A 23111-nucleotide genomic window follows, 5' to 3' on the forward strand; every position below is an offset into this window, starting at 1 on the left:
GATAAGCCGTAGGGTTATATTAGATAAGTTGTAGGGTTATATTTGATAAATCGTAGGGTTATATTTGATAAATCTTAGGGTTATATTTGATAAGTCGTAGGGTTATATTTGATAAATCGTAAGGTTATATGTGATAAATCGTAGGGTTATATTTGATAAATCGTAGGGTTATATTTGATAAATCGTAAGGTTATATTTGATAAGTCGTAGGGTTATATTTGATAAATCGTAGGGTTATATTTGATAAATCGTAAGGTTATATTTGATAAGTCGTAGGGTTATATTTGATAAATCGTAGGGTTATATTTGATAAGTCGTAGGGTTATATTTGATAAATCGTAGGGTTATATTTGATAAGTCGTAGAATTATATTAGATTTAGGTGATCTAATATAATCCTACGACTTGTCTAATATAACCATATGACCGTCCTTCAAGATTTTGCAGCACTTTTTTGTTTCTGTATAGATGAAACAATAATTCATATTTAGCTAACAATTTCTACAGTTCATAAGCAAAGTCTGAAGCGTAAGTTTACGCAAACAACGCTTTACACGTATTCTGACAAATACAAACAGGTAACCTTCTATTTCCTGTAGTTGTATTGATGTCTTACACGTCAACTATCTTTCAAATTGTTGGCAAGCTCCACCATAAATATTGGAATGCAACACAAGTTATTAATACTGTTTGCAACCAGCCTTTTCTCTCGCGCTTGATAGTCTGTAAGCGAATGCAAGCTGAGTGTTTTACACGAGAATAGTGAACAATGTTTGCCATTACAGCATTGCAAAACTTGCATACCAATGTATTTTTGACTGCAAGAATAATCAATTCAAAGTGACATCTGTACGAAAACTATACAATATTTAAAAACTCAGAACAAAAAAACTAAATATAACAGAAGATGTTTTTCAATTTTAAATAAATAATAATAGGAATTTACATTAATTTATGAACAAATCAATAGAGACCAGATGACCATATTAGAATACAAGACTGAGTGAAGCATGAGTGAAGACTGAGTGAAACATGAGTGAAGACTGAGTGAAACATGAGTGAAGACTGAGTAAAACATGAGTGAAGACTGAGTGAAGACTGAGTGAAACATGAGTGAAGACTGAGTGAAACATGAGTGAAGACTGAGTGAAACATGAGTGAAGACTGAGTGAAACATGAGTGAAGACTGAGTGAAACATGAGTGAAGACTGAGTGAAACATGAGTGAAGACTGAGTGAAACATGAGTGAAGACTGAGTGAAGACTGAGTGAAGACTGAGTGAAACATGAGTGAAGACTGAGTGAAACATGAGTGAAGACTGAGTGAAACATGAGTGAAGACTGAGTGAAACATGAGTGAAGACTGAGTGAAACATGAGTGAAGACTGAGTGAAACATGAGTGAAGACAGAGTGAAACATGAGTGAAGACTGAGTGAAACATGAGTGAAGACTGAGTGAAACATGAGTGAAGACTGAGTGAAACATGAGTGAAGACTGAGTGAAGACTGAGTGAAACATGAGTGAAGACTGAGTGAAACATGAGTGAAGACTGAGTGAAACATGAGTGAAGACTGAGTGAAACATGAGTAAAGACTGAGTGAAACATGAGTGAAGACTGAGTGAAACATTGAAGAGCCTCATTTAGACAAGTGGGAGGTCTCAACTATGATGCTGTAAAAGCTGACAGAATGAGAGATATAGTTGACAGCAATTAGTTTATCATCGCCTTGTAGACAAATTGCGGATGGCCGTACTATGGTCTTCTGGCTGCACTCAAGCACGCCCTTGTACTCACGACTTTCTCCATCAAATATCTGCATTTGAGAAATAATATTTTAAACGCAATCGCAAGAGCAAATAATATCAAAGTAAATTCTATTCACACGCAATATTTAAACAACAAATTTCAAAATTAATGCTCAAACAAGGTATTGAAAGTCATTGTTACATTTCACTACAGAGCATCATCCAATAGGTGCTCAGGGAGTTCATAGCACTAAATGGGCTATTAGCACACAATGGGTTCCAATAGCTTCCAAAGCATTTTCTCACACGGGCCTGTTTAAGAAAAAAACAGGAATCATCTGCAGATTTTTATTAACTTACATGTAGACTATTCTAGACACATTCGCAAAATGAGAAGCCAGGTGAAGCAGAAAGCTATCAACTAGGCATTTCATAACAGCCAGCAACAACATGGGTAAAATTGAGTGTAGAATGAACTTAAAACATATCATTAGCATGAAGGCTTCAGGTTGTTTGTAATGGTAATACGAGCGATGATAATACGAGCGATGGTAATACGAGCGATGATAATACGATCGATGGTAATACGAGCAATAGTAATACGAACGATGGGGATACGAGCGAGGGTAATACGAGCGATGGTAATACGAGCAATAGTAATACGAGCGATGGTGATACGAGTGATGGTAATACGAGCGATGGTAATACGAGCAATAGTAATATGAGCGATAGTATTACGAGCGATGGTAATACGAGCGATAGCAATACGTGCGATGGTAATACGAGCGATAGTAATACAAGCGATGGTAATACGAGCGATGGTAATGCGGGTGATCATGCAATGCATGCGTTAATCATGCATGTAAAAGCGGTGAAGTTAATTATTAAAGAAATGGGGTGGTGAAAGAACACAAACTGTTGTACAAACAGCAGCAATTATGGGAGGTTAGCATACTACATTTTATAATAATGATTTTAGTGTTTAAACCTCGACAGTTTACACCATACTTTGTAATGGTATAAATAAGAATTCAAGACATCCGACGATCACACGTACAATGGTGAACATACTTTAGCATTCAAGCTCATACTATACTCACTTAACTATACCAGGTGTAGTATACCAGTATATACTATACCAGGTATAGTATACCAGTATATACTATACCTGGTATAGTATACCAGTATATACTATACCTGGTATAGTATACCAGTATATACTATACCAGGTATAGTATACCAGTATATACTATACCAGGTATAGTATACCAGTATATACTATACCAGGTATAGTATACCAGTATATACTATACCAGGTATAGTATACCAGTATATACTATACTCACTTAACTATACCAGGTGTAGTATACCAGTATATACTATACCAGGTATAGTATACCAGTATATACTATACCAGGTATAGTATACCAGTATATACTATACCAGGTATAGTATACCAGTATATACTATACCAGGTATAGTATACCAGTATATACTATACCAGGTATAGTATACCAGTATATACTATACCAGGTATAGTATACCAGTATATACTATACCAGGTATAGTATACCAGTATATACTATACCAGGTATAGTATACCAGTATATACTATACCAGGTATAGTATACCAGTATATACTATACCAGGTATAGTATACCAGTATATACTATACCAGGTATAGTATACCAGTATATACTATACCAGGTATAGTATACCAGTATATACTATACCAGGTATAGTATACCAGTATATACTATACCAGTATACACTATGCCAGTATATACTATAACAGGTATAGTATACCAGTATATACTATACCAGGTACAGTATACCAGTATATACTATATAATATATTATTAAAAAGCCAGGAGAATTTTAATTGTTAATACAAAAATCTGTGTATGGTTGAGTTGGTGTGTATGGTAAACTGAGTGAAGAAATAGCTACCCTACAGGATGAAATCACTCGATGGATTTGATAATTCGCAAACTGTCAATTCCGCGAATTATTAAAATCTGCGAATAATTGGTTGTATTTTTAACACAAGGGAGAATAACTACTACATCAAATTAAAAATTAGCCGCTAGGCAGAGTTAGTAAATGTAGCTGAGTTCTAAGCTCTTTTAAAATCATCACCAGGGCTTTGAGTTAAGCCCATTGCCAATGCATCACACTTCTTTACAAAATTATTCAAAGGTTGTCACAGTTATTCGGAATTGGGCACGGCGTCATAATCGCAAAAATCGCTCCTGCAGTTCTTTATGTTGAAAAAACTCATAACTCACCACAAGTTGTAAGTTCACCAAAGGCCTCAAAATCAATGAATAATCATGAAAACCTCTAATTTCAGTCAAAAATTTATAGCTTAGCATGATCGACATAAATTTTTTAGCTAAATAGAAACCTAACCACGTGGTATACGCACTGAATGTTTTACTCTATTGCTAGCTGCTTTTACGGATTATTGTATTCGCGAATGTGTTCATCCGCGAATAATTTAGTCCGCGAATATGCATGAAAAGACAATTCCCGTGAAATTCAACTCCGCGAATAATTTCATCCTGTAGGGTAATCTAAAGACCGCAGGTTCAGTCTTCTAATATTGTGAGAATTTCAAATTGTTATGTACTGTTGATAAAATACTAGCTGACACTATGAAACATGACATAGGTCGAAGATAGAGGTTAGACCAGGGGTTGGCAACCTTTTTCAGTCCAAGAGCCATTTGGACATGTTTTCCGCAGGTAAGAACGCAGTGGGAACCACAAACCCCCTTTGATAATTTAAATTTAAAAAAAAAACTACATGTAAGGTTTTAGTTTAGCTTTTAATGCTTTTATACCATGTTTACATCATAAAACAAAAACGTGTGGCATATTTATACATGCCATAACTTGTCATTGATTTAACTACTGAAAAAACAATATTACATTTTGACAAAAACAATAAAATAGCTAATAATAACTCAAACGTAACATGAAAATATTACGCTGTTTTCAAGGTTACTTAAAAATGTGCAACGTTTCTTCTTTGTGTTGTAATTTGGAGCTTACAGTGAGTAAGCGTACATTTCTCATTACATATTAAGCAAACTGGTGAACCAGTCTCATCAGCAGTGAAAGCAAACGAATCAGCCGACGTAGCATTAAATGTTCTATTTTTCTTTGTCACTTTTCCTTTAATAGTATTCGCCATAGTTTGCCTACCTGGGGTAAAAAAATCAAGAAGTATCATGCCGGCTAGTGTAATTTTGGCGATTTTATTGGTGCATAAATAACGACGCGTAACAAGCGACAATGTTTGATTTATCACCTTAATTACAATTTTTTAAATTACATTACAAAATCTAGTGATAAAACTTCTATATTTTTATTAATTACTTGGCATATGGTAAAAAAAGGTAAAAGAAAGAAAGCAAACCCAAAGTCAGAGGGAGCCGCAGTGAGGGGATGAAAGTGACGCTCCAGAGCTGTGGGTTGCTGACCCCTGAGTTAAACGTAGGAAGAGCTATACATGTATTCTACAGTATTCAAGACCAAACCTTTCTAAACACCTTTTTAAACCGACTGAAGGCTAATAAAATGAGTTATTTTTCCAGACTACAAGCAAACCACTGACTAGCAAACGAATAAAATGCTACCAACTTGACATGGCTGTCATCGAGCGCAGTATATAAAACTAGAGATATGAAAACCAATTTATAATTTAGTTTAAAATTATTCATATTTAGCACACTATTTCATACTGTATTTAGAAAAAGGCTAAAACACACAGTCAATCCTCAACATATCAAGTTAATCCGTTCTGCTATTCACATCATACATAGCGTCACAAAAGTCTCGTTTACCGAACATATTGCTGTCAAGTCTCTCTCACACCGCCGTTAGCCGCTATGTCTGTCCCTAAGGTAGGAATTGCGTATAGTACTGCACATAATAATGTTACATATTATTGCAGATCATAACCCCTAAATAAGTATTTGTTACTTTGTGAGCGTAAATACTGAATTACAATAATTAAAAAAACAAATTCCAATGTAATATCTTGTTTTTAATTGGCTTCTCATTGTACGGGAACATATTAGGAACATAACATAAGAAATATTGCATTGAGATATGAGAACACTGACATACGAGCTCAGTCCCAGAATGCATTAAGCTCCTATGTTGAGGTAGGACTGTACACGCTTTCCAATGAGCATGAAAAAATGCTCCATGATATAAAGACACAAATGGATTTCATAATGTGTAGTCTAAATGGGTTAGCAGTAGTTATAGAATTGTAAAACCTCTATTTGAGCGCTTACATCCGCCATTCCCCTATAGTGGGGTTCTATTTGAGGTGATGCTCAAATAAAGGGTGGCGCTTTAATTTTTGACTAGCTAAGCAGAATTTTGAGAAGAGCAGAGCGACATTAATGCTGTTGGCGTCAGTATTTTTGCTAAACGATTTTTTATATTTATCGAAATATTGGCCCAGTTAAATAAGGAACTACCTTGTGTTGAACAAATTAGATAATACAACTATTACTTTTTTGCAATGATGAAGCTTCCAAAGTTTTGAGGAAAATACGGAAAACTTTGGCGTTAGAAAGCAGATTTTGATATGCCGTAACAACATACATGTAGCTGATACTACGTTGTGCGTTGTTTCTGAAGAATAATCTTATCGTTAATCAAAACATTTTAAAGTCATCAGATTAAGTCGTGGACCAGCGTGGGAACAAATTTGAGAACAATAGGTTGGATTTAGACCTGGGTGACTTTGAATCAGAGTGCAGTTCCGATGATTGCAGCAATCGTTTTCTCAGGGACACCGTCACTGAAACCATGGCAACCACTACAGCAACAAAAAAAAGATTGTTATTGATGTAACCTAGTCATAATTGGTACCATTTTGTGGAGAGATTTCTACTGATCACTTTCGATTATGGGTTCATAAGGATCAAACAATGAATGTCAACATGGCGGTTAATTAGAACTGGCGTTAAATTAATGCGTGGTTCTGTATTTTGCAACCTTCTCCTATACAGTGGACCCTCGCCATGCGATTTTAATTGGTTCCATAGTTGGCATCGTGAGGTGAAAATTTGGTATAGAGGGTTATAGCAACCCATAGTAGATATCTAATGCAAACACCCCCTGGTAAAAATCATCAAAATTTTATATAAGTGCTGTACATATTAAAAATTAGTAACCAAATAGTATGTTAACCTTAGTAACTATAGTTACCTATTGTGGTAACTGTAGTATTTAGTGGTTATGATCTGCAAAAAATGTAACGTTGCAATGTATTATGTACAGTACAATGTAAAATAAAGAAACATACCGTATAGAGTCTTACCTTCATGGCAGGCATATAACATGAACGTCAAATTTAACTTACTAAGCACATACTTGCAGCTAAGTTTTAGCATGTTAACATGTTAGCATGTATTGTTAACTATATCACTTCAACTTTCCCTAACTTCAACTTTTTTATTCCTAGAACTTTATCAAACTGTTTTCGCGTTTGTTTTCACAATAACTGATAATGAATAACGCCGAACGTAGCAAGATCAAGCAACGTTTCTCTTTCATTCATTGCTAGACGGATTTCGGCAAATAGCGTATCGACATATTTGCTATTCGAACCTGATCAGCACACCGACCGCCAAATTATACTATCTAGTGAAATTCCCGTTGATATCGCATGGCGAAAAATATTTGAAAGAAAGCGAAAAATCATTGTGTTCTACATCGTAGGGCAAAAAATCGTATGACCGAATCATTGTAATCCGAGGGCCCGCTGTAGTGGCGGTTTACTAGAGGTGGCGTTCAAATATAAGATACTGCTGTATTTCAATTTTTTCCCTATAGTAGCGTTCTGTTAGAGGTGGCGTTCAAATAAAGGCTACACTCAAATAGAAGCTTTACGGTAAGCAGGTGATTGTGAAATTCAGCTCTGAATAAGCTAATCTTAACTATAATAAAGTCGTACCACCCGTCTGTCTGTCTGTCTGAAGCCAAGCTAAAAGTGTTGAGAAAAAATTCTCCACATCAAATTCTGAGTTCTATTCCCATGCAAGGCACAAAAATTGAACTCGAATACCCCAGATCGCAGACCGACGCGCTGTACACCGCTTGGCCGAATAATTATGCACAAACTGATTATTCATGACTATAGTTCACTAGCCATGAGTAGCTTTTAAAAGGTGTGTTTGCCGAATGTGATGAATGTCGATGAACAAAAAGAAAATCAAGTACAGGCGCAACTCTGATAGGATCAACTGACTAGGATGGTAGATCAAAAGAGTTCATTATGTAATGAACAGGGCAACCTACCTGTATCCGATTGGAGCGACTGTCACCGATAAGAATGTTTCCATTAGAATCGCAAGCTATTCCGGAAGGTTCTGTGAAACAACCGGGTTTCTCCCCAGGGCCAGCAATCACATCCACTAACTTTCCAGTAGTAGCATCAACCCAATAGACATAACTTGCACCTAGATACGTAGTTACCATAGAAAATTATGATAGATACCATATAAACTATAATAATAACCATATAAACAATGATAATTACCATATAAACTATAATAATAACCATATAAACAATGATAATTACCATATAAACTATAATAATAACCATATAAACAATGATAATTACCATATAAACAATGATAATTACCATATAAACTATGATAATTACCATATAAACTATGATAATTACCATATAAACTATGATAATTACCATATAAACTATAATAATAACCATATAAACAATGATAATTACCATATAAACTATAATAATAACCATATAAACAATGATAATTACCATATAAACTATGATAATTACCATATAAACTATAATAATAACCATATAAACAATGATAATTACCATATAAACTATGATAATTACCCTATAAACAATGATAATTATCATATAAACTATAATAATTATAATCATATAAACAATGATAATTACCATATAAACTATAATAATAACCATATAAACAATGATAATTACCATATAAACAATGATAATTACCATATAAAATATGATAATTACCATATAAACAATGATAATTACCATATAAACTATAATAATAACCATATAAACAATGATAATTACCATATAAACAATGATAATTACCATATAAACTATGATAATTACCATATAAACTATGATAATTACCGTATAAACTATGATAATAACCATATAAACAATGATAATTACCATATAAACTATGATAATTACCATATAAACTATGATAATTACCATATAAACTATGATAGTTACCATATAAACTATGATAATTACCATATAAAATATGATAATTATCATATAAACTATGATAATTACCATATAAACTATGATAATTACCATATAAACTATGATAATTACCATATAAAATATGATAATTACCATATAAACTATGATAATTACCATATAAAATATGATAATTACCATATAAACTATGATAATTACCATATAAAATATGATAATTACTATATAAACTATAATAATTACCATATAAAATATGATAATTACCATATAAACTATAACAATTACCATAAGTATCTCAAATACAGACAGAATACTATCAGTAAAGGAGTAAAGACAGAATATTATCAGTGAAGGAATGAATCTGTCAAATTCACATTCATACAGATATCATCTCGACCTGAAAATTCTGACTGTCAAGTTCTAATAACTACAATAATGATTTATTCTGATCATCTAGCTAAAAGATTTTCTTTTAAAAATGCATCTGCTCATTTTAAATGTCAGTTATTTTTGCAAAACAATAGCTATTACTACAAAAAAACTAGCCATGCAAAAAGATTTGACTATGTGAATGCTGCATGTTACTCACCAATATTCATGTTACTCACCACTAATCGTGTTACTCACCACTACTCGTGTTAGTCACCACTACTCGTGTTACTCACCACTACTCGCGTTACTCACCACTACTCGCGTTACTCACCACTACTCGCGTTACTCACCACTACTCGCGTTACTCACCACTACTCGCGTTACTCACCACTACTCGCGTTACTCACCACTAATGTCTATTGAAGACTTCAAAACTCGTTAACATTTGACACTGACAAACGACACGCTGTTAATGCTCTCACAAAGTCATCCTGTTATGTATTCCTAAACATTTAAAAATTTGAACAGCTATTTTACAGAGCTTCAGATATGAGTGGATGAATTGAATAGGTTACATTTTTGGACCCATAAATCTCTAACTAATGACTTGACATGACAAGACAAGATTCGCTAAATCGGCAAATACATAGACATGATGGAATGAAACTAAAGAAAGTGAAGACCGTGTTAACCATGCTAAACTTAATGAAGATAAGCAGTAATAGGTCATACCGAGGTCAGATATGTAGAGACTATTTCCAGATAACGCCATGAATCGCAATTTGCTTTTAATGAGCAGGGGGAGTTGAAGCGGTATGACGGCAACGAGATGTCCACGAAAGGTATACTTAAGCAAAGACGGATTCATCTGCAAAGCCTTTCCATTGCCACAGCGGGTCATGGTAAGAAGGTGGTTATCAGAGGTCATCACCAATCCTAGTAATTATGGTAGCTTAAACTTATACACTATAAACTAAAATTATAGCTTCGTAAGTACATCTACTACTACACAGTCAGCTAGCCATACAACTGCCGCGTGTACAGTACATGCTTTCCATTGTAAATTGATACATTTTGAAGTCAACCTGTTGCAATACGTGTCTTACATGTTGAAATTAAACAATATTTATTTTGTTATAGGATTATACTACAAGCTGCTTAATTCATTCCTATGCCAAAAAAGCAATGGAAAATACTCTAAATAATTACATATAGCATTTGAGGAAATATATTATATAAAACGCTGTAACAATTAATTGCTAAAACTCTAAGTAAAAACCGATATAAGAAAAGAAATCACTAAAAGAAGGTTATCATGGCTACTTCACCTAAAAAACAGGTGAAAGAAACTCTGGCTCAGGAATGAATGGCATTGGTAAGGGAATAAGGAACAGAAATGCACAGCAGAATTTTCTCTAATTTACTTTAGACAATGCAAATCCAAATCAAATATATAGATTTATTATATGTTTTACTTTTAATTCTATCAGAAGTTTTACTGATAACTATAAAATTGCGACGACTGGAAAATTTGGAGCACCATATGATAGAAATCACTCTGTATGTCAAGAAAAGTATTAACTAATGTTATTAATTAATGTAATTAATGTAATTACTAATGGTATTAATTAAACTAAGATGTTATATCGTGTGAAGAGGCAGCATAAGTAAAGGTTAAATTTGTACAGCTATTCTCAAAAACCTCTCCTAATTTCAAACTTAGTAATATTATCACTACATAGCAACTTTATATTGAACTCTCCTTGTTAGTAATACTATCACTATATACCAACTCTATATTGAACTCTCCTCGTTAGTAATACTATCACTATATATCAACCCTATATTGAACTCTCCTTGTTAGTAATACTATCACTATATACCAACTCTATATTGAACTCTCCTCGTTAGTAATACTATCACTATATATCAACCCTATATTGAACTCTCCTTGTTAGTAATACTATCACTATATACCAACCCTATATTGAACTCTCCTTGTTAGTAATACTATCACTATATATCAACCCTATATTGAACTCTCCTTGTTAGTAATACTATCACTATATATCAACCCTATATTGAACTCTCCTTGTTAGTAATACTATCACTATATACCAACTCTATATTGAACTCTCCTTGTTAGTAATACTATCACTATATACCAACTCTATATTGAACTCTCCTTGTTAGTAATACTATCACTATATACCAACTCTATATTGAACTCTCCTTGTTAGTAATACTATCACTATATACCAACTCTATACCAATAGCATCACTATGTACCAACCATACAGTTGCTGGGTAAAAGGGGGAAATGAGCTGATCAGCTCCATATCCGGTCCAAAGCACCTTATAACTCGATCGTCCTTTACAAACAATTGGCCAGTTTTCTCATCCGTGATGACAGCCGATGGACGAGTAAAGTCTGACTAGAAAACCAGGTAATCAACATCAGCCTTTTGACTAACAATAAAAATGTGCAGTCAATAAATAAACAATCGGGGATAGCAAAAAACACCTGATCTAAAGTGTCAAAAATAAATACATTTTACAGATTTATAAACTAGACGTCATTGAGAAACATTGCAACAACCCATCTAAATGCGTAATCATAAGCATTGTTAAGCACGCTGATATAGCTATGGCTTACATATGAACACATGGCTTTATTGCAACAATTGGCATGAACAATGGTTGTAAAAAAATATATTATTGTTACATGGTCTGCAAAGGGGGTGAGCCATATAGGAAACCTGTGCTCAACCAGCTGTGAAATTAGCAATGCTCTCTAGTGCTCTCCAGACTCCGTGTGCAGAAATGAGTTTATATCTACCTACAGCATTTGTAACATGGATAGCTTCATTACTAGGTGTATGAACATGCATAGCTTCATCGCTAGGTGTATGAACATAGTTAGCTTCACCGCTAGGTGTATGAACATGGATAGCTTCATTGCTAGGTGTATGAACATGGATAGCTTCATTACTAGGTGTATGAACATGGATAGCTTCATTACTAGGTGTATCAATATAGATAGCTTCATCGCTAGGTGTATGAACTTGGATAGCTTCATTGCTAGGTGTATGAACATGGATAGCTTCATTACTAGGTGTATGAACATGGATAGCTTCATCGCTAGGTGTATGAACATGGATAGCTTCATTGCTAGGTGTATGAACATGGATAGCTTCATTGCTAGGTGTATGAACAAACCCTCACATTATCTTTTGGTGCTCCACATGATTCCTTACGGATTTTGTGGCTAGCTTATGATATGATGTTTGGTGTGACCATGAGCAGTCCATGGAACAACAGTAAAGAACCAAGAACGCGCAGTATTCTTACATTCAACTGGAGAACATTGAAAACCTGTCCCTCCGAACTGTGGCGAATGAAAAGAACTGTATTGTCTCCGCTATTGCACACGACCAACCCGTCATCATATGGGCAGACTCCGATAGGGAAGTATAGTTTAAGAGAAGGGGCGCCCAGCAATGTGTTCAAAGATGCATTGAGAACACCTGCAATACAAGCTACATTGATGAAAAAGCAACATTAATCATACTGCTTACTATGCGGTTATCTAGTAAGACGTTTAGCAATGATAAAGGTATAATCTCAGACTACTCTGATCAATCTAGTAAGACAATTTACAATGGCAAACATATAGTCTCAGACTACTCTGATCAACCTAGTACAACATTTTGCAATGGTAACTGTATAATCTCAGACTGCTCTGATCAACCGAGTAAGACATTTTGCAATGGCAAATGTATAATCTCAGACTACTCTGATCAACCGAGTAAGACAGTTTGCAATGGCAAACGTATAATCTCAGACTACTCTGATCAACCTAGTACAACATTTTGCTATGGCAAATGTATAATCTCAGACTACTCTGATCAACCGAGTAAGACATTTTGCAATAGCAAATGTGTAATCTCAGACTACTCTGATCATCCTAGTAAGACATTTTGCAATGGCAAACGTATAATCTCAGACTACTCTGATCATCCTAGTAAGACATTTTGCAATGGCAAATGTATAATCTCAGACTACTCTGATCAACCGAGTAAGACATTTAGCAATGGCAGACGTATAATCTCAGACTACTTCGTGCAACTGAGTAAAAAACGGGAGCCAGCAATCATGGACAATGATAAATCACCAAGTCCTAAAAATTGTGCTTGACTGAAACTCCTAATTTTTTCCTATGAAATATGCCCTTGTTGCCATTTCTGTCATTGCGAGGAGAGTGATCAATTCAGCTACCTAACACAACTTGTTATTTAACGGTTGACTTGCAACAAAATTCACATTACAGTTATTTGGTATCAAAAGATTCACCATGTCTTACTCTGTTGTGTTGTAGCCTGTAGGTGCCAAATATGTGGAAATGTGATTACAAGCTCTTAAAAGCTCAAAAACGAAAAGCTGCCGTAGATTGGAATCAATTTATTTCTCTGACATAGTCATTACATTTGGTTATTGTTTTGTCACGTGAGGTTCTCACGTGAATTGAAAGGCCAATAAAAGGCTCAATATAAAACTTCTCGTAGCACTAGTTTATGACAAACACTTTGGGTTTTACCCAAAAGCCCGTATCAAATATAGATTACTTTACAGTTTTGTTTCGGCTTGGTCTAATCGTCTAGTCGTAATTTGATCATGTGACCCATCTTCGTGTTCAATTTCTGCAGCATTTTTCAATTATCACAGGTGACTAACAGGCTCGTCATGTTTATTAGACAATGATATGTACTCCTTTGAGCTAAGATTAAAAAATTACACAAATTTTTATGGTAGGTTATAGGATATCAGTGCTGAAAGTGACAGCATTACAATGACGATAAAATAGACGCGTAAGAACAATAGACATGGTTTTATTGAATGCGTGAAGTATATTCGTGAAAATATTTCGACAAATGAGGTTGCTTGAAAGTGTAAACAGAAGCTATCCCATACAACTACGTCCCATTTGAGCCGTTTTGGAAAGAGATTCTAACCTACGGCAGGTCTCGTGATGGCTGCGATTAACTGATCGTTTTTGAGCTTTTAAGACCTTGTAGTCATATTTCCACATATTTTGCACCTACAACACAGCAGAGTAAAAGATGGTGAATCTTTTGATATCAAATAACTGTAATGTGAATTTTGTTGCAAGTCAACATTTAAGAAAGATCATGATCTATGTTGGGGAGTCTGTTAAAGGTTGACTTGCAACAAAATTCACATTACAGTTATTTGGTATCAAAAGATTCGCCATGTCTTACTCTGTTGTGTGGTAGGTGCCAAATATGTGGAAATGTGATTAAAAGCTCTTAAAAGCTCAAAAACAAAAAGCCGCCATAGATTGAAATCTCTTGATTTCGATGACGTATCCGTGGAGTTTGGTTATTGTCTTGTCACGTGATGTTCTCACGTGAATTGAAAGGCCAATACAACGCTCAATATCAAACTTATCGTAGCAATAGTTTATGACAAACACTTCGGGTTTTACCTAAGACCCCGTATCAAATATAGATGCTCGCTACTTTACAGTTTCAGCTTGGCCATTCCGTCTGACTATTCAACATACGTGTACATGTCCGAGTTGCGATCATAAAAAATGTCAAATTCTGAAGAGTTAAGACCCTGGCGTTTCGAGCCTGATGCTCTATCTGAAGAAGATGCTCAACAGAATCAAACCTCCCAGCAAGTAAGCACCGCCACTAGCCAGCCTTATGTTCCAAGCTAGCTAGTAGTAATATTTTAGCTTGAGAGTGATAGAACGAATATTATTATTATATACATGTATATGATTTTAATGATGATAATTATCGCTTCATATTGCGAAAAAATAATTACAGATTTTTCTCGAATGACAACATTAACAATTTTAATATTTAAATCTAGTGCTGCACTGATATACTGTTGGATAACATCGACCTGATGTATTAGCTATGGTTGCATAGACATATCTGTTCATTTCTTTAGGAGCTAATACCACCAGCTACAAAGTGGTGTGTCTGCAAGCGCTGTCAAGACATGCCATCTCTTCCTGAATGTTTGTGCTGCCATGATGCTGAGTTTGCGCATCGTCTCCATGACCGCGGGGAGCATGAATGCCTGTGTATGCATCCTGGTGTGGACGAACTTGTGGCGCCTGCACCCCTTGAGTTGGAGTGGAATAATTACCTGCGATATCATAGTGAGTTGGATTTTCATTTAATGCCAATAACACCAAAGCTATGCTAATGTGTCATGCATTATCTACAATTCTTGTGTTACACATTTAATGCATCGGTTGAACACACATATTCTGAACTCGTAGAACACAAGGAGAATTGTTATATCTGGCTTGTACACTTACTACAGTAGAGAGTGTATTAGTTTTATGATTTTATTATATAAAGATCGAGATTATTTTGATGATCAGCAATTATTGTTTTTCAATAATTGTTTTGGTAGATAATCTATTCCCATTTGGAGAGCCATCGCCAAATGCTCGGAAAAGGTTGTGTGCATACCGCAATCTTGTATTTTGGTTTATGCCGCAAATCTTGTTTGCAAGTCTGCCAACTCTTCTTCATCATCTGTTGGTGGAAAAAGAGCTCGAATCTTAGACACCAAGCAGGCAGGTAAAGGCCGCCGCTCACTGCAACGAATTTGCAGCATAAGCCAAAACACAAGCTTGCGGTATGCAGACAACTTTTTTAACAACATCCGTTGTAATAGACCTCACTCTCAGGCCGTGGGAAATTAGATCGGACTGGCATCGCTTGAAGCCTTCCAGCTCCATGGCGTTAGAGCTGGTGGTCTCCATTGACTGCAAAGTAAAAAAGTTACGACCAACAATCACTTTCACATTATTTGAATGAATTATTTAGCAGAATCAGCAACTTCATGTTTATGTATTAATAACGACTAAAAAAATTCAGTTTTTGTCAGGCTGTGAAGTAAAAACTGTCAAAGTTTTACCATGACAAGATGGCTGCTGACTATTAAACAGCAGCTCTGATCCATCCTAGTGTAGGCCCCGTATAGTGCGCAATGCCCCGAACTATCACATCTACTGTCACCTGCCAAATCAAGCTCCCAATCGATTGCTGCCACCAATCCCTCGTTATGCAGGGTGTACTGCTCAGCAATACACTATAAAATATTGTAAAAATTCATTATACAAGATTAATTTGTATCATTATCATTAGTCTAAGAATGTAGAATCCTTTTCCCCCTTTTTGTGTTATATTATGATGAAGAATCAGAATTTCAAATTATAATATATTTCGCTTGAAGGATGACATATTTTCATTTCAAGAAAAAAATTGTTTCTAAATGTCGTTATTCAATTAGTGTGCCTAGCTTTTACTCACATTTTCCAAGTTTATGGGTAAATATTAACACTCATACCATGTAAGTATTCTCTTTGTTGGTAGAGGCAAACGCTGTGGCTTGGTATCGCGATGTTCGTGAGCGACAGAAAACGGAGGTTCTGCGTAAGGCATCCGCCAAAAAAAAAAAGTGATGCAGCTGCCAGCAGGGGGTTGATGATGTGAGCTCTGTTCACCCTGGCAGTTGTTTCCCAAGTGTACGATTGGTGACAGGAGGCACATGTAACCTTGAACTCTACCCATCCGCCTTCTCGCACCATCGTGAATGAGCGGGGGAGGGCGCAGGCGTGACATGGAAATAGTCGCTGGAGTGCTGTCACACTTACTATTATTTTCTCTTCTTTGAAGGAGGATTCAGGTCTGAAATCACAACACAATAGTTGACTTGCAGTAAGATTTGTACAACATCATTTCCTGTTATTATATCATATTTGCTTGATCAGAAAAAGAATAAATATATAACCATGCAATCATGACACAGATTTTACAAAACCTTATCAGAATCCATGATATTGTAAACATAAAAATGTGAGTAATAACTCTATAGATATTCTTTATATTTTGTCAAGTTTGGTTAAGTTCAGCTCTATCTTACATGTAATTGGAGAGTGTTTGACGCTGGCCAACATGGCGCTCAAACTCTACCCAGTTTTCAGTGGTTGTCACAAACTCTTCATCATCTAATACTAATAATTATCATCTAATAATACTAATATGCTAATAACGATGATACCAGAAAATGACAATAACTATTTTATATAACATATCTATAAGTGAGTGGGGTTAAGAAATTTGGCGAAATTAATCGTGAAACTTGTAAAATTACTTTATCAATTATAGATTAATATATTACGTTTTACAGATAGATATGCAGTATGAATTAGTTTTGTTATTGTAATAAGAATAATACACGTAATTAAAAAGATAAAATACTAATAATATCATATTACAATTAAATGACATTAATATTGTAATATTAAATATAGATTAATACAGTAGTATTAGAAAAATACTAGAAAATAACCCGAGTTACTACTACTAATACAAGTGGTTCATAACATAAATTACTCACGTGCTTTGGTGGCATATGGAGTATGCAAACAGGTTAGAAAACATGTCGTCTTTGAAATGGCGAAAACGAAGGTAAGAGTAAGCAGGCGAATAAATAAAGTTTGTCACATCCAGCTTCACCCAGTTGTTCCACGCCCGGTGAAGGTCTGGTCTTTTCTCTGCTCTTGGCCAAGAAAAAAGGTGCTTCTCAGCTTGCCAGCTGCACAAACACGATGTGGCGCGTTAGAGATTATGACGAATTGAAATTAACAAGTTTAATATGAGAAAGCGTATCTGCTATTTGCGATAGATCAAACTTGAACTGAAACTAACATTATCTGATCATGTGACTTACAATTCCCGCCATATGGCGCGAACAACTTCTACAGCATTTTTCGACCATCATAGCGGACCAAAAGGCTCATCATTTTTATCAGAGGATGATATGCAATCGTTCAAGCTAAGTTTAAAAAATTAAACATATTTTTATGCTATGTTTTGAGATATCAGTGCTCAAAGTTGCAGCATTACGATGCCAATAAAATAGACGCGTAAGAACAATAGACATGGTGTTTATCGCAAGCTTGAAGTATATTTGTGAAAATAGTTCGACGAATAAGGATGCATGAAAGTGTATACATAAACCATCTCCCACACATACGTCACATTTTAGCCGTTTTGAAAAACGAATCCAAACTAGGGCGGTCTCGTGTCGCAGCAATTTTCTGTTCGTTTTTGAGCTTTCAAGAGCTTTTAATCACATTCCCACATATTTGGCACCTACTACACAACAGAGTAAGACATGGCGAATCTTTTGATACCAAATAACTGTAATGTGAATTTTGTTGCAAGTCAACCTTTAATGAAAAACCATTGATTGTGAGTTCAAACAGCTATCAGGAAAAATCGAAAGCAAGCAACAACGATAGCCAAAGAGAATGAGCTCTTTTAACTAATTTGCACCTGACTAACTTTTAGGCGATTAGCCCCAGATACCGCTAATTTTTCAGAACGTTGCCGTAATTCAAAATACTACTACATGAGACAGACTTGAGATAATTCACTGATTCAAATTTCACAAGAACCAGCCAAGTCTCCTCTTTGAAATTATATTACATTCATATAGACAACTGGTATTCCTTTTATGTAGATCCGTGCCTCAAAGAAGGTAGTTTCAGGAAATTTCCAAAATTGAAAAAATTGTCATCTGCTAAAACAAAGTTAGATTTGCACCATAAAAATTGCAAAATATATAAAATTTGACTGAAATTATTTATTTATTATTTTTACTTTTATTACTTATTATTTATTTTATTTATTACATACAATACATAGTTATGAATATTATTTATACATATGCAGTTAGTCATGAACATGAAAATCATGAAACTTTGAATTTTTCTTCATGAGTATCATCCTTCAAACAAAAGCATAGCAAAAATATATGCCAATATAACTCAAACAAAACGTCATAAAAATGTTTCAAATAATAAACATATGTTCAATAATTCTGTTCTTGACTTTTCAGACTTCATAGACAGCTCTGAGAATCAATATGATCCTATCGAAACAAAAAGATAACGTTAGTCTGACCAATGATATACAGCCCCCCAAGGATAGCCGACGGCTATCATATGGGCGGGTTTTAATGATGGAGCTCTTTTAGGATTGTGCTAGCCTGGGTTTCGGAGCAAACACAACTCTCGCGGGGCAGTCGCATTGCCTTGTTAGGTTTTAGAAAACACGAATCGCTGTTATCGTTTCATTAGCTTATTCAGCCAGTAGACCCCGCGGGTCACAATGGCAAACATTGAATTTCTGCAATGTAGGGGTAATGCCTAACCAAAATAATGTATCTATTCAAAATAAAACATTTCCAATTACCTACTTTCAGTAATTTTAAAATTAGTAAAGGTCGTAGTATATGCCTAAAGTTGAATATAATTACCCGAACAACGGCATTTTTTTTCTAGTTTTTGATTAATATTTTGCCACCACTAATATAAAATGACAAAGTCTTTCATCGGTATCACATTGTTTTACCTTGCCAATAAGATGGGACAGCAGGCAAAGCTTATTTGTTATTCAGCATATTTGTTTGTTCGGATGCCGTGTTCGGGTTAATCCCAACAGAGCTTCATCATTAAACCCCGCCCATATGAGCGCCGTCGGCTATCCTTGGGGGGCTGTATATCATTGGTCTGACTACGGCTGGCAGCCCGAAGAGTGCATTTTTATTCAAGCATAACAATTCAAATTGGCAAAATTAAAAGTTAATAAGAACTTTGAAACATTAAAAATGATGTTTTAATTTGATTAATGCAGTCTTCCAACGTCTTACCACTTCTAAATCTGCATATTTACTTCTAGAGTTGAAATTTTATCGTGAACGATAAAATTTCAAGTCGGCACGATGATTTCCGGTTTTGGTAGATATTGAGATGAGTGTACTAATTCAGTTATAACTTTTGCCAGGGACGTCATAGAGACATATTTTAAAGTTTGTCTGATTGGCCAGAAATTTTTCTTTCTAACTAATCGAAAATATTATTTTATAATTTAAAAAGATTGATGCAAGGAGTTGTTACATTTCGAACACGAGTTAACTCGCGTTGGGTGCCTAGCAACGTTATAAATACGAGAGTTAACTCGCGCCTAGGTGCGAATGAGTTAAAGACCAAAACTTGGCAATATAGACCAAGCTACACCAACCTGCATTGGAAGGCGCATTGATGAATTTGCTAAGAGGTGTGTCAGGATTCTTCACCCCTGCGAGAGAAAGACTCCGATGGCGAGGATCCGCAACAGCAAGCTGACTATCATTTGCAAAATTGGAGAAACATATTCGAACAGTCGGAGGATCCAACATCTGAGACTCTAAGAAATGAAAACAAAATTAGATATGAACCACGCGACAGGATTTTACTGACTGTGAATTTGAGAGAGCTACAGTCAAGGATATTATGAATTTTTTGATGAAGTCGTATGCAGAGCTTAAATATTGAGAGGCAACCAGACGGAATTGCATTTCAGTGATAGTTTGTTAATGTAGTGCTAATAACTTAAAAAAAGTTGATGTTAACTTAATAAAAACACAAATACATGTAGTTTTATGCATTCAGTGGAAATATTAGTTGCACAGTATTGTTGCATGATAAATAACTCATTTCCAGTCTACAGCACTGAGCAACACAAAAACTAATAAAAACATTAATTCATCATTTCCCTAACAGTCGCCTTTTTAACGTTTAAAAAAATAATAACGATTTAGAAGCGGTCAACCGCAATAGAGCAATAACCGGGAAAACAACCTGGTGAGATCCAGCCAAAAAAGATAACAAGGGATAGACAATTCCTTAGCAGTAAATGGGTAGGGTCATAAAGCCATAGCTGTGAACATAGGATTCAATTCCTTAGTAGTAAATGAGTAGAGTCATAAAGCCATAGCTGTGAACATAGGACTCACTACCTTAGTAGTAAATGAGTAGAGACATACAGACATAGCTGTGAACATAGGACTCAATACCTTAGTAGTAAATGAGTAGAGACATACAGACACAGCTGTGAACATAGGACTCAATACCTTAGTAGTAAATGAGTAGAGTCATACAGACACAGCTGTGAACATAGGACTCAATACCTTAGTAGTAAATGAGTAGAGACATACAGACATAGCTGTGAACATAGGACTCAATACCTTAGTAGTAAATGAGTAGAGACATACAGACACAGCTGTGAACATAGGACTCAATACCTTAGTAGTAAATGAGTAGAGTCATACAGACACAGCTGTGAACATAGGACTCAATACCTTAGTAGTAAATGAGTAGAGTCATACAGACATAGCTGTGAACATAGGACTCAATACCTTAGTAGTAAATGAGTAGAGTCATACAGACATAGCTGTGAACATAGGACTCAATACCTTAGTAGTAAATGAGTAGAGTCATACAGACACAGCTGTGAACATAGGACTCAATACCTTAGTAGTAAATTAGTAGAGTCATACAGACATAGCTGTGAACATAGACTGCACAACAGTAACATACATAATAATAATACAACACTGTATACTCAACTCTACCAGGTGTTTAGTGTTATAGTGATATAATAATAACCGTACAAAACTGTAATATCTTTAGAACAGCTGAAGTACGTAAAGCCAGTATATGGCAGGAGTCATCTTACCGATGCACTTAGTAGGCGTAGCACCAGTCTGGGACTGTAGATAGGCCCATGCCTGTGCAGCACTGGACAGCAAGTCCTGGTCCGTATGATCACTAATGGCTCCCTTAGACATGGCTGCAAATAAGGCCTTTTTTCCTATACAAACTGGCACATTGCAAGAACAGAAACTCCCATTAGTTGATAACAAATACTATTTTGCTCTATCATCAGTGTAATGTTATCACTGATACATGAGTAAATATCAGTGATAGTGCTATCACTGATCCTTGCAATGACTCTCATCATGGTGGTAGAGTATCAAGAACTCTCATTTATCTCTCATTGATCAATTCAGGTAAAACTCGCTGTCAATAATGACAGCAGAAGCCATACCCTAAAGACAATCTAAAGCTGTAGCTGGGCATAACAAACTTGGAAAACTTCGAAAGCACCAAATTTTAATTTACAATAGAGCTGCGAGGGAAAGATTGCTGGAAACTGAGAGAACAAGTAGGAATATGATACCTTTAGATGAACTACTTGCAGAAACATCCGGTATAGAGGTCATCATGGGGTCAGACAAGTTCATCTTATTGAACTGCTGTGCTGGCTGCCTGGGCAGAGCTGATGATAATGTAGGTTTAGAATTGGTCTCTATCTCAGTATTAGATGAGGCGCTAGGCTGACCAACTTGCAATGATGACGCGGAAGGCAGCCGAACATCCGCATGTTTCTCTACTACACACATCAATACAAGAAAGACCATCAATTTTGATATTTTAATGATATCATTATAATAACGATGAATAATAACGATAAATAATAACAATGACTAAGCTAAAATCAGCGCAATCTCAGTTATGATTTCAATTTACTTCTGATTGTACTTTTATATAAGAAAACCTGGCGCTCATTAATAGTAGCAATACTTAGAGCGCGGTTGAATAAAAGGCTGTGACAATACATTTGAGACATACATGTACACATAGTTATGCATAATATACTGTTAAATTAATGACTAATTTCTACTAATGTATGTTATGTAGATGTTTACACATTTAAACGTATCATGAAAGGACTCAGGTTTTTCAAAACTCCTAATAATAACTACGAGCACGCTTGCCAG

The 23111-nt window shown here is 35.3% G+C and overlaps 2 protein-coding genes across 2 annotated transcripts; both read right to left on the bottom strand.

The window, feature by feature from the left end:
• Positions 1–1635: 1635 nt before the first annotated feature.
• Positions 1636–11798, bottom strand: LOC137385888 (tripartite motif-containing protein 2-like). The gene is made up of 4 exons (XM_068072485.1): positions 11683–11798; positions 10122–10325; positions 8072–8232; positions 1636–1813 (listed from the first exon to the last, which is right to left on the bottom strand). Exons 1-4 carry the CDS (start codon positions 11726–11728, stop codon positions 1637–1639), a joined length of 588 nt encoding a protein of 195 aa, XP_067928586.1. The 5' UTR covers positions 11729–11798; the 3' UTR covers position 1636.
• An 864-nt stretch (positions 11799–12662) lies between these two features.
• On the bottom strand, positions 12663–22733 carry LOC137387046 (uncharacterized). Its single transcript, XM_068073331.1, has 4 exons — positions 22511–22733; positions 22007–22120; positions 20531–20695; positions 12663–12916 (listed from the first exon to the last, which is right to left on the bottom strand). The coding sequence occupies exons 1-4, from the start codon at positions 22731–22733 to the stop codon at positions 12663–12665; spliced, it is 756 nt and encodes a 251-aa protein (XP_067929432.1).
• Between the last annotated feature and the right edge of the window lie 378 nt (positions 22734–23111).

Source organism: Watersipora subatra, chromosome 1 (genome assembly GCF_963576615.1).
Source record: "Watersipora subatra chromosome 1, tzWatSuba1.1, whole genome shotgun sequence".
Classification (NCBI taxonomy): Eukaryota; Metazoa; Bryozoa; class Gymnolaemata; order Cheilostomatida; family Watersiporidae; genus Watersipora; species Watersipora subatra.